This window comes from Solanum tuberosum, unplaced genomic scaffold (assembly GCF_000226075.1).
Source record: "Solanum tuberosum cultivar DM 1-3 516 R44 unplaced genomic scaffold, SolTub_3.0 scf00227, whole genome shotgun sequence".
Lineage (NCBI taxonomy): Eukaryota > Viridiplantae > Streptophyta > Magnoliopsida > Solanales > Solanaceae > Solanum > Solanum tuberosum.
In genome coordinates this window covers 656,493-669,399 of record NW_006239150.1, presented here as the reverse complement: position 1 = coordinate 669,399, position 12,907 = coordinate 656,493, and the positions used below count along the sequence as shown (strand labels likewise).

At 33.2% G+C, this 12,907-nt stretch overlaps 1 protein-coding gene across 1 annotated transcript; it reads right to left on the bottom strand.

Annotated features, from left to right (window-relative positions):
• Window positions 1-10,778: 10,778 nt before the first annotated feature.
• On the bottom strand, window positions 10,779-12,907 carry LOC102594141 (stearoyl-[acyl-carrier-protein] 9-desaturase 6, chloroplastic-like). Its single transcript, XM_006356673.2, has 2 exons — window positions 12,266-12,907; window positions 10,779-11,385 (listed from the first exon to the last, which is right to left on the bottom strand). The coding sequence occupies exons 1-2, from the start codon at window positions 12,881-12,883 to the stop codon at window positions 10,831-10,833; spliced, it is 1,173 nt and encodes a 390-aa protein (XP_006356735.1). The 5' UTR covers window positions 12,884-12,907; the 3' UTR covers window positions 10,779-10,830.

The window sequence follows — 12,907 nt, the reverse complement described above, 5'->3', positions numbered from 1 at the left end:
TTTTTAGTACTTTTAAGATGTTTTGCTTAATGTTTAACTATTAAATTAAGTATTTTCAAACAATGAATGGTCAAATGACCACCAACCTCTTACTGGATTTCTAACTACACACTTATACTTCACGGGAGCCATATTACCTCCCTGGATTACTTTAAAATGAAATAAATAACCCCTTAAATGTTGAGTTGGCATAGAGAGTGTATTTCACTCTCTTTGAGAAAGTGAGTTGCCTATTTTTTTTAACTTACGTTTTTTCTTCTCTTTCTTTCTTCTTATTTATCTATACAACTATACCTTCTTCACCATTATCATTATTGAAGCTTAATCAATGGATATTTGGTATACAAATTATCAACAATTAATGCATTTTATGAATAAATAATTTTTCAATCGACTTATTTAGAACATTTCTAGAAAATTTAGTTTATTCAAAAAAATATACCCATTAATTGATTTTTTAAAATGTCCCGGATTCAAGAGTAACAAGTCAAAGTGAAGTAATTCTATTTTAAAAAAAGATTTTCAAACTTATGAAGAAACTGAAACAAAACAATTTCTTCTACATTTTTAAAGTGGACCCTACATGTTCTCCTAAAACCCATGAAGAATGAAAATCAAAAACTCAAATTATAAATTAATCATGAAAATTTTAGAGGGAGAAATATTGGGAAAGAGAGAAAGGTTTCTCAAATTGGTGTTACAAATTGGTCTACTCATCCGTGATAATTTTGAGCTATCGACGGAATCGGAGGTTGAATCTAATCTCGAATGTTCATGACTCATTCAATGTGTATCTGAAATTGTCTAATTAAGCAAATTGAATGAAATGTGAAAAGATTATTGAATTAATTGAATGAAAAATTTGATTAACACTACTATCTTCAAGGCTCCAGAGATTCAGAGTGGATGAAAAGCCGACCTGAACTTTCATTCTTATAAATTTTTAGAGATATAAAAATTTATTGAGGTAAAAAATGGTGTTTATTATAGTTAGGGTTGAAGAAATGACTGAGGAAGAAAGGAGGAGGAAAGAGGAGATTTTTTTTATTAACACGTGTCAAGTGTGTGTATTTCACCACAAGACACATGCCTGTTAATGACATTTTAGGGAGGAAATAATTCTTATTTAAAATAGCACAGGGGGGTAATAGGACCCCCGTGAAGTATAAGTGTGTTGTTGGAAATCCGATAATAGGTTGGGGGTCATTTGGCAATTTTCTCTTTTAAGTTTTGTAAAAGTTTTAAATGTTCATCTATTAAAGCTTCCGTGTATCCTATTGAGTCGTATGTATCATAGTTAGCCAGGTCAAGGATTCGCTCGTGACCAACAATGGTCTCCGAGTGCTATTCACGTCCATGGTGTAGGGTCGGGGAGTGACATTAAAACAGACTTCTTAAAAATATACTGATTGATTTTACCACACTATTCCTATTAATTAATATTTAGTATTAGGTCTTGAAAAATGATTTGAGAAATAAGTCATTGATGCTAAGGGTAAACTTGAAAAAAATAATGTATCTTTTCTTGATATGTCAAAAATAACAATTGAAAATGAAGTATTATTTTTAGAATAATAGACAAGTAAAAGTGAAGAAAAGGAATACCTAATAACTTCTTTAACAGATTGCTTCGTGCATTATGTCGTCCTCTTATAAAGCAAAAAATGCTACTCCCTCCGTTTAAAAAAATTGATTTAGTTTGATTTTGTACGAAATTTGGGAAAATAAAGAATACCTATTAATTTGATGATCCTAAATTAAAGTTATGTCAAATGTATCAAAATACTCTTTAATCTAGTGGCCTTAACATAATACATGAAAAACTGAAATTAAGGTATTGTAAAAAAGTAAAGGGATTATTCTTCTTAAAACAAACTAAAAAGAAAACTAGATTTTTTTTAAAAAATGGAGGCAGTACTTTATATCATTTATGGGCTGCCAAATGGAGTAATAGTTCTCACATTAATTAGTTAAAGGTGTCATCCTTGAAAGACATTACCTTTCATTAAGGATAAAAGTAGAATTTTAAAGTTAAATTGTTTCTAATTTTAAAGAGATAATATATTTTATTTAGATGAATCGAAAAGGAAAATACGTCACATAAAATGATTGTGTTTAAAAATGAAAATAGAGAACTCAAATGTATAAAAAGTCTCTAAAGAATAGTAAAGATAAACACCACTTCTCCATCATGTGACGAGCACGAAGAAAGGATATCACTCCTTTAGGATACGAACTCAGAGTCGGGCACTAATCTCATTTCTATCTCTCCTTATTGGATGGTTTCGGCGGAGTTGAAAGAATTGAAAGCACAATTAGAAGACTTTTTGCAGAAGAGGTTTCTTCGCCCTAGTATTTCACCGTGGGGCGCACTGATCTTATTTCTGAAGAAAAAATATGTAGTATGAGGATGCCTATCGACTATCGATAGTTAAACAAAGCCATAATTAAGAATAAGGTTCTTTTTCCTTGCATTGATGATTTATTTGATCAGTTCAATGTGCGTCAATGTTCTCCAAGATTGAACGGGTTACCATCAGTTGAGAGTTCGAGATTTGGATATTATGAAGACTGCTTTCAGGACTCGTTTTAGGCATTATAAGTTTGTGGTCATGTTCTTTGAACTAACTAATTCCCCGACCACTTTTATGAGTTGATGAGTCAGATGTTTCAGCCTTATCTGAATTCCTTTGTGATTATATTTATTGATGACATCTTGGTTTATTCCTTTGTCACTTGAGGACCGTGCTTCAAATATTGAGGGATGAAAGTTTGTATGCAAAGTTCTCGAAGTGTGAGTTTTGGCTTGAGTTTGTGGCTTTCTTGGGTCATGTGGTGACTAAGGAAGGGATTATGGCTGACCTAGCCAAAGTTGCGGCGGTTCATGATTGGACGAGACCTACTTTTCCTACCAAGATTCGGAGTTTCACTAGGTTAGCCAGTTATTATCATCGATTCGTTCAGTGTTTCTCCTTCATAGCAGCCATGTTGACTAGGTTGACTCAAAAGACGATAGCATTTCAGTGAACAGATGAGTGCAAACCCAACTTTCAAAGGCTCAAGGAATTATCTACCTCGGCACCTATTTTAGCAATTACCCGAGTAAGGTGTGGTGTTTATTGTATTCTGTGATGCTTCAGGTGTCGATTTGGGAAGAATGTTGATGCAAAATGGGAGAGTTATAGACTATGCTTCTTGACAGTTGAAGGTGCATGAGAAGAACTAACTTACTCATGATTTGGAGTTAGGGCCGGTGGTCTTCATTTTGAAGTTATAAAGGCATTATCTCTATAATGTGCATTCCGATGTCTTTACCGACCATCGTAGCCTTAATATCTCTTTTTTTAGCTGAATTTGAATATGAGGCAACATAGATGGTTGGATATGTTAAAAGACTATGAGATAACCATTCTTTATTATTCAGACAAGACAAATGTGGTAACAAATGCTTTGAGTCGAAAAACACCTACCTGGGTAGCTTAAACTTTCTAAAGATGGAGGAGAGACCTTTGATATTAGAGGTTTAGTCTTTGGCTAGGCAGTTAGTCCAACTTCATATTTTGATACCTCGACATATTTTGGCCTGAGTGGAGGCTAAGTCTACATTGATTGATTAGATTCGTTCTCACTAGTTAGAAGATGACAAGTTGAGAGTGATCCGAGAAAGTCTTAAAAGGTGAAGCTAAGTCGACTTCTCTTGATTTTGAGGGAGATTTGAGGATTTGTGGTTGTGTTTGTGTACCGAGAATTGGTGGTCGGGTACGTATGATATTGTATGAGGCTTACTGTTCAAAGTATTCTATTCATCTAGGGGGAGAAAAATTATCATGACTTAATGCAACACTATTGGTGATGTGATATGAAGAGTGACATTATGTACTTTGTAGCCAAGTGTTTGAACTATAAGCAAGTGACGTATGAGCATCAAAGATCGGGTGATACGATGCAAATAATGCCCAATCCTGATTGGAAGTGGGAGCGTATTACTATGTACTTTGTGAATGGATTACCCTTAACTTTGGGTAAGTATGATCTACATATGAGAGATTGTTCGGTTACATGGAGTGCCTATTTCTATTATATCTGAAAGAGGTACTCAGTTCACCTCACATTTCTGGCGTTCTATGCAAGAGCAGATGGGTACCAAGCGTGAGATGAGTACCATTTGCCATCGTCAGACTGATCGGACTATTTAGGTACTTAAGGATATGCTTCGAGATTATGTCATGGACTTTGGTGGTCATTGTTACCAATTTCAGAATTCGGATGACACAATTTGAGGCTTTGTATGGGAGGAAGGGTAGATCTCCCATTAGATGTTTTGATTCAATTAAGGTTCGATCTTGGGGTACATAATTATTTAAAGATTTCATGGATAGAGTGAAATTGATTCAACAACATCTTGTGACAACCCAGAGTAGGCAAAAGAGTTACGCGAATAAGCATTTTCGCGTTGTATCACTCATGCACTCTTCGCGATCATGATATATAGACTTGCGTTCGTGAAGAGTCTTCTTCAAAGAGCTTCACATTCGCGACATTGAGTTCACGTTCACAATGCACTACTTCAGTGTTCTTCGCCATTGCAAAAGTTAGTGGCTCGAGACCGCAATGAGTATTTTGCACCTGGATAGAACTTAATTTTGGGATTCTTCTTATTTTTCATATCTCACCATTTTCAATCAATTGGAGCTTAGGATATGCGATTTTTGAAGAGTATTTTAAAGAAAACTCACGTGGGTAAGCTTCTTCTATCAATTCCTTATAGATTTCTTTGTATATCATCTTTTAAAACTCTTTTAAATCATGATTTCAATGTGGATTTTGAGATTTTTCCCCTAAGTTGGAAAATTGGCAATTTAATGATGTGGAACTCGATTTTTACTTGTTTTTTTGTTACTTGTCGAGCATATTTTTCAAATAACAATTTGATTTTACCCTTTCCAATTTTGAAGATGTTTTTAGATTATTTTATCCTTGATTCTCAACTCAACATTATGGGTATAGCTGGAATCCTTTATGACTTCTTTCCATTCTTGATAGTTGAAAATCGTTGGAGATCGTTTGGTGGAAGAAAGACTTTTGTATAATGGTTCGGGTGAAGTTTCGACTAAGGCTGGGCACCGGACCGGAATGGTTCCACCGGACCGGAACGAACCGGTACCGGACCGGAACGGGACGGTTTGACCGGGTTGTTGACCGTACCGGGATGAACCGTACCGGAACTACCGGGATGGAGGCTCAGTTCCGTCCCGTCCCAATATATACCGGGATAGAACCGGGACGGACCGGACCGGAACGAGATGGGATAAACGGGACGGCACATATAGCTATTTCAAAAAAATAATTATTTTTTTTGAGTTATTTTGAATTACAAAAATACGAATGTTTTTTTTATTTTTCTAAGTTATATTAGTTTATAGTATTTAAGTTTTAAAATTTATAATAATTTTACTTAAGTTTATTTCAAAGATTATTTTTTTTAATTTTACGTATATAAGTTTGTAAGTTAAGTTTAATTAAAGTTTTTTTTAAAGTTTTTGAGCTTTTGTAGTTATGTTATAAGTATTAAAGATTTGAAGTTTATAAGTTATATTTATAACTTGTATGTTAAATAACTTAAGTTGGTAATTTTAAAAAATTAAACAAACAAAAAAGAAATGCTAATAAAAGTAAATAATGACAAAAATATTATTTTTATTTTAATTAAAAATGATTTACCGGGACCGGACCGGTACCGGATCGAAACGGAACCGGAATGAACCGGTACCTGTATACCGGTACCAAATCATGATACCGTTCTGTTCTGTGTACCGGTTCAATGTATCCCATCCCGTCCTGAATACTACCGGACCGGAACGGTACCAGTACAACCCGTTCCGGTGCCCAACCTTAGTTTCGACCTTTGAGGTAGGTTTTGGTTTGTCCTTCTTCTAAACTGGGTTGGGTAACTGATCGTTCTTAGAATTAGGCTATGTGATAGGATCGTAATATGCTATTGAGATGTTGGAAATTATGGACTTTATTGTTTTGCCCATGTGAGGACTTATTTGTATTATTTTGATAGTGTGGGGGCCTTATGTGGTATTAATATTTGCTTTGAAAACATGTGATTCATGAGATTGCCCGAGAGAAGGATTTGAGATGACTTTTTTGGTATGTCTGACACGTAATGCCCGAGTTAGGGGTTGAGTCGGTTCTTTCACTATTTCTATCATGTGATGGTGTATTTCACGACTCATTGATTTGAGAACTTTAGACTTATTGATTTGATTATGCCTTTGTATTATATGTGTTGTGATGCATTCATCCCCATTCATCATACCATTGATCATGGGAATATGAGAAACTAGAGATATACTATTTTGAGAAAGAAAATGAGACACCTTACATTTATCCTTGACCAAGAGCTAGGTGGCAAGTTAATGAGATATTGAGATTGCAAGATTGGTATATGGACTGCTAGTCCCTCATGGATCGTTGTCTGGAAGCTAAAGCTCGACAAAGTGTATACTACAGGTTGTGCGATAACCTTGGTTCCATCACATCATTTTATTGCATTGCATTGGAAAACCTTGTTTGTTGTGTAATTTGCCCGTTGATATGAGAAATTATTTGTAGTCTTATGTGTTTGGTTTACTTGCGCAGTTCTTATATAAATTGGTGGCACTGATGCTGGAATAAGACTCTTTTGTATGCAGATGAAAATGTTTCATAGTTTATTTCTTAAGTTTGATTGATTTCCTTATACTCAGTCGGTCAAACCTACTAGTACATGTGGATTGTACTCAACCATACTTATGTTATCCTTTTGATGCAAATCCTAGTCAGGGTGTTCCTCGTGGTGGTTGATCGGATCTAGCCGGTGATTCCATTCAGAGCTGTGGTGAGATCCTGCTTCTCGGATCGCCAATGGTCTCCATCATTCATTTAGCGTCTCTAATTTCTCTTCAAAGACTTGAGGTGTACTTCAGATTCTAGAAGTGTATTGTATGCTCTTTATGTTTATGATATCAGATTTTGAGAACATCTTTGTTGTATTTCTTTTCTCTTCAGTTCTGGCTTGACTTTCCTTTGGGAGTCTCGTATGTGTTATATCGTTCGACTTACACACCAAATTAAATTTTCAAGGTGTGTTCCATCATGACCTCAATTTTTGAATTGTGACAATAGTAGGGGAATCTTAGAAAATGGATGAAGTCTTTTAGATTTTTTTATCAACTTATGACCATGCTTTAAGCTGATTTGAAAATAAAACATTCGTTCGCGATGTGAGGTTGAAAAGGATCAGCATTTTGTTCTTTGATGTTACATTTGGATTTGTTGAAATTGGTGTAGGGATTCATGTTTTAATTATTAATGTTTGGATAGTTTGTATGAATTCGGTCGTCATTTTATAATATCATGCACCAACAATTTAAAGAATAAACTCACAATATTATAAAGAAAAAAAATTAATACGATGTAGAATTATTATTAAAAAAAAGAATAAAGTGTAAATTAATATTATTAAATAATTAGTAAGGGTAACATAGGGAAAAAATAAATCAATAAAGCGATCAAATCAAATCGATTGTTACATAAAATAATTTTTTGTCATTATATAACAACGAATTAATGATATATACGATATAATAAAATTTAAGTAACAAACAAAATAAATATTATATTTAAAATACCAATAAGATACGAGACAAACATTATGTAAGAATCATCCAACCAAGCAGTAAAGGGGAATCACATAAAAGAATGCTACTAAGGCTAGGGTTTAAGGAAATTAAATATGAAGTAAGAGTTGAAGGGTAAAAAATATACTTAAACTATTCTAGTTTTTTGAGTTTTATACACGAACTATTGAGAGTGTCAGTTTCTACTTGACATTAATGTTAGCGGTCTCCTTTGACAAATGAAGCCAATTGATAGGGTCGTAGATAAGAGTAGGGTGGACATTTAGTATTCGGTTCGGGATTTTCAAATTTCGGGTTTGATAATTCGGTAATTGATAGTTAAAAATAGATATCAAATATCAAATTTTTAAATATCGGTTTGGTAATTCGGGAAACGGTAAATTAAACTTTGGTTTGGTACGGTATTCGATAATACCGTATTGAAGTTATAGCTGATTGTATTACAAAGTTAATACTATTTCTCAAATCATTTCTCTTTTTTATGTGAATGCACGATATAGTAGAAGATCAACAAGTAAGAAGACATCAAGAAAAACAAATTGATGCAACTAAAAGACATGTATTTATTATACATGCTTATTCTTTAACTTTCTTTTTGGCCTTGTACTAATGAGTAATGGATATTTTGATATATGACCTTCATTAAGTAAATAATTTGGTATTCGGGAAATACCGAATACCAAATGGTACTAATGTCTCATACCAAACCCAAACTCAAATATCATAATTCTAAAATTTTACTCTCAAATACCATACCAAATACAGAATTACCAAATACCAAATTACCAAAAACTTTGATTCGATTCGGTAATTCGATATTTTATGCCCAACCCTAGATAAAATGGTCCACAATCAATATAATCTATTTTTATTGATCAAGCACACCTATTAGAATTCGAAGAGTTAATTTTTCAGATAATCATTCAATTAATTGTTATTATTACATAAAGTCACATTTTTCTTGATTTTCATTTTTCAGTAAGAAAATGACTTTCTGATATAATACATATAAGTTGAGTGACCATCTGAGAAATCAACAATTGAAATGTCATTTTCTCTTGATGGCTTGTGAGAATTCTCCACAAGTCAATAAATCAGGTCCTTAACTGAGAATGGTGTAAGAACATAAGTAAAAAAGACTACGAAACAACAAGTAAGACGCATAATATTTATGTGGATATTTACCCAAATATATGATTTTTTTTATTTTGAGCGAGGTACAACCAACAAATTTGTATGAGGATCCCCTCACTTTTTAACACGTGGATTGTTGGCCCAATTTGTCCTTTAAACATGTAGAAGAGAAATCAAAAGGAGAAAGAACATAAATTTTGAGTGAAAATTAAAAGGAAAATGTGGAAATTATATCTGTAATTTAGTAGTAAATATTTGTGTAGCATGTGATTTTTGGTATTTTGACATTAGAAATGACATGTAAAAAGACCCTCTTGCAATAACTTGTGCATTTAAATTAAATATCAATTAAATCAAACTATTTATAGACAATTCTTTAACCCATTATCTTCTTAAAGGCTGAAAATCATTATGCTAAAAAAAATTCATACCTGAAAAATATGAATAACGGAAAATTGCAGACGAAGATCAAAGTGATTGAGCAAGAGTTAGAGGGAAGAATCAAGATCAACATCAACTTTTCAATTATTTAAGCATCAACAACACTATCAACTTTTTTTTTTTGACATTGACAAGATCCCCAACATTGAAACACCAATCTTCAAGAAAATTGCATGTTTAATTTCAATAGTTGAACATGCATTTTTGACTTTTTATTGAAATTAATTTAATGGAAAAGAATGTAATTACTTTTTTTGATGTTCATGAAGAATAAGAAAGTCAGAAAGTAGTGCTAGAATTCTTGTTGGAATGAGTGACAATTGAGCCCCACAATGCACATTTAATCCAATAATTTACTACTCCCTCCATTCCATATTAATTGAATTTTTGAGTCATTTTACATTTTTCAAATTAATTTAATTGTTCAGTTTTCAAGATTACTTTTAGAGTGTTCTTCCAATTTTACCCTTCATTTGGATTTTCAATGTGATGACTTCAATAAATTTAACAATAATTAATAAGGGTAAAAATGGGAAAACTATGTTCAATTTATGTTTTAATTTACTTTTCTTAAAGAGTGTGAAACACCTCAAAAATTCAATTAATATGGAATGAAGGGAGTAATAATATATTTAATGGAATTTGGTGTGGACCCACATTTTCTTTTTAATTTTCACTCAATACTTATATTCTCTTTCCTTTTGATTTCTTGTACATATTTGATGGACAAATTGGACCACAATCCACACGTTAAAAAGTTAGTGAATCCTCGTGCAATTTTTGTTGGTTGTATCTCGCTCAATTTTTTTTCTCCTGAATATATAGGTGCTTTTAATTTTTTTATGACAAGATTATTCAAATAAAAAATTCATACTTACCAAATTAATTAGTGGTAACTATGTTTTTCGTAATTTGACATCTAAAATTACTTTTTAAAAATATTGTTAAATACAAATTAATACTTAAAAGCCCTTCTCAAATGATTTAATCAGTTACATATTATTGTTCTCTCGAACACTTACTAAACTATATTTTATAAGAAGTATATATGTCTCAAAATAAGTTTATTTTACCAGCTTAGCGAAAAAGATTATCAGTGAAAGGATAATTAAGCTTTTGTTTTACGTCTTTATGATCATAGGTGGACCCACATGTATAGATAGGGATCCACGTGCATCCGTTAATTTCCGAAAAAATTATATATATATATATATATATGAATATTTATCTTGAGAAACTGACAGAAACTAAATATAAGTAACAATGCCCTCATGGAAAGCATAAGATGACACGTGGTACTGCTGGTAAAGGCCAGTGCATCCGCTCTCACGACCTAGGTTTGAGCCCAAGAACCATATTTTACTGTTTTTATTATAAGTTTTGGATTTAAAGGGGGATTATTTATAACATTAAATTGATAAATAAGAGATTCAAACCCATGATCATTCGGTAGAACAAACCCACCTTGACCTTTGAAAGTTTCGCTAATGCTTAAATTAAGATAATATTGGTGCATCCAGAGTCTTCAAATCCTGGGTTTGCCTCTGTTTATGAAAAATCAATTCATCTAAGCACTCACTTGTTTGTTAAAGATCCAACTAAACTTCACTTGACGTGTCTCTATTTTCTTGGCTCTACTTTCCAACTTCCTAACCCTAGGTGGAAGTCCACACACATAATCCTGTGCACGCCTTGCCTCGCCAATCAAGCCTTCAAGTTTTTCCAATTTCCATCGTGTTATAAAAAATTCTAATATTTCAGCATAATGCCGAGATGTGTAAATCCCTTGTCTTTCACCGATGGCAGAAAAGTGCTCAAATATATTCGGATCTTGCCCATCATAAATGAGATGCATTGGCATTATGATTTTCTTCTTCATCATGTGTGCAATAGCTAGCATAGTCGCATTTGGGTCCACTTCTAGTAACTTCTCAACAATTCTTGTGTAGACATGTTCATGTCGCTTCTCGTCTGCGGCAATGGTTCCACATATACGTGCTAGCATGGGGTCTCCGCCTTTTATAGCTAGCCTAGCCATATTTCCATGTGACGAACACGTAGCTCGCTCTTGAAATGATGCGTATACATAGCCCAAATACGGATTGTTCTCTAATCCAATGTCCTAACATATGCAAAGAATTTTCAAAAATACATGACAATTATAAGAAGTTGCATGCAACCGTACCGCTAACTATAGTATTTTAAACTTCAAAAACATCTTATTACATGGTAAAATAATTACCGCTCATATAAAAGTTATTCAACTTAATTTGACTTAGTTAACTATAAAATAAATATCACTTGAACATTTTTTATATATTATGTACCAGAAATATGACACCATATTACAAAATAAGTTACTTTGTGTCTGAGAAATTCCATAAACCTCCTTAAATATTTTGCTTCATTTGTCTTTTGTGCGATAAATTTTAAAGTAAAATAACTTTTAAGTATCAAAAAATAAAAAAGTGAATTATGTGTGATAATCTTAAAGTTGAATGAATTTAATACATATGTATGATGATAAATAATATTTTTTGTGTGATAGACTCAAAATTGGATGACCATAGGTCTCTGTCAATTATTTATTCTCATTTAAACCAGGTTAAAAAAATGGTAAAACAATATTCAAAAAAGAATAACGTCGTTATTTAACGGTCATATAATAATATGAATAACGTACAAATACTTCAAGCTTATTTAATGTGTAACTCTCATCTAGCATATCTTTATTTATCATGCTTCATTTACTATAACAATATTATTAATTTTTGTTATCTATTCAATACTTTTTTTCATTTTTTTTTACTTGTCCAGTGCAAAGAAATATCATATATTTGGTGGTTTCAACTTTCATATATACATATATATATATTTAACTTATTTATGGCATCTTTTAGCTATCTGGTGTTATTGTATTTTAAAAAAAAAAAACTGTGTACAGTATTTAACTAAATAAAAAAGAAGGATGGATATATAAAGATTTTCAGAAGAGGCCTTACTATTCCAGCTCCAATCAAGTATTGTAGGGTCTTCTCAACCATCAACATATCCACTCTCCCCGAAAGATAAAGATAGGTCCGTAGCAAATCGCCATGTCGATTCTCCTCAGCTGTCCATGCCCGTGTCCATATTGCCCATGGACACGGGCTAGATCCAGTTTCATCGCGTACTCCGTCCCACGTATTAATCACGGTTTGATAAGTAGGCAAAGCATCCTCAGTTAGCATATTACCCACAAGCATAACAAAGTACTCATCTGAAAGCCCTAAAACTCGTTGCCTTAGGGCCCGAACCTCTTCTTCGAATTGTTCGGGCCCTTGAGATGGGTCAGGGAGAAACTCAATGGGCTGCCAACATTTCTCTACGGGCTTGCGGAGTGGGAGGACGTTTTCGGAAACCCAAGGTTCTAATGACTTAAAGATTTCCAATTTTTCTGGTGGCATTGAGTGAGTGACCTGGTGGCGTGATGGAGAAGTTGCGGGTGAAGCCACCGCAAGGACCAGAGATAACCTCCGTGATAAGGTGGTTTTGCGACGGTGTATGGTGGTTGCAGGGGGAGGTGACTCCCGTACAATCGATGGAATGTTGAATTGGGAGAAACTTGTAGTCTGCATCATTACTAATACAAAGTTTAATGCTAA

What these genes read in the sequence shown, in the direction of transcription:
- LOC102594141 (XM_006356673.2), bottom strand. Translation starts at nt 12,883, where the DNA reads ATGATGCAGACTACAAGTTTCTCCCAATTCAACATTCCATCGATTGTA. An exon ending in ACTTGATTGGAGCTGGAATA is followed by an intron (nt 11,386 to 12,265) that starts GTAAGGCCTCTT and finishes TGCATATGTTAG; the next exon opens with GACATTGGATTAGAGAACAA.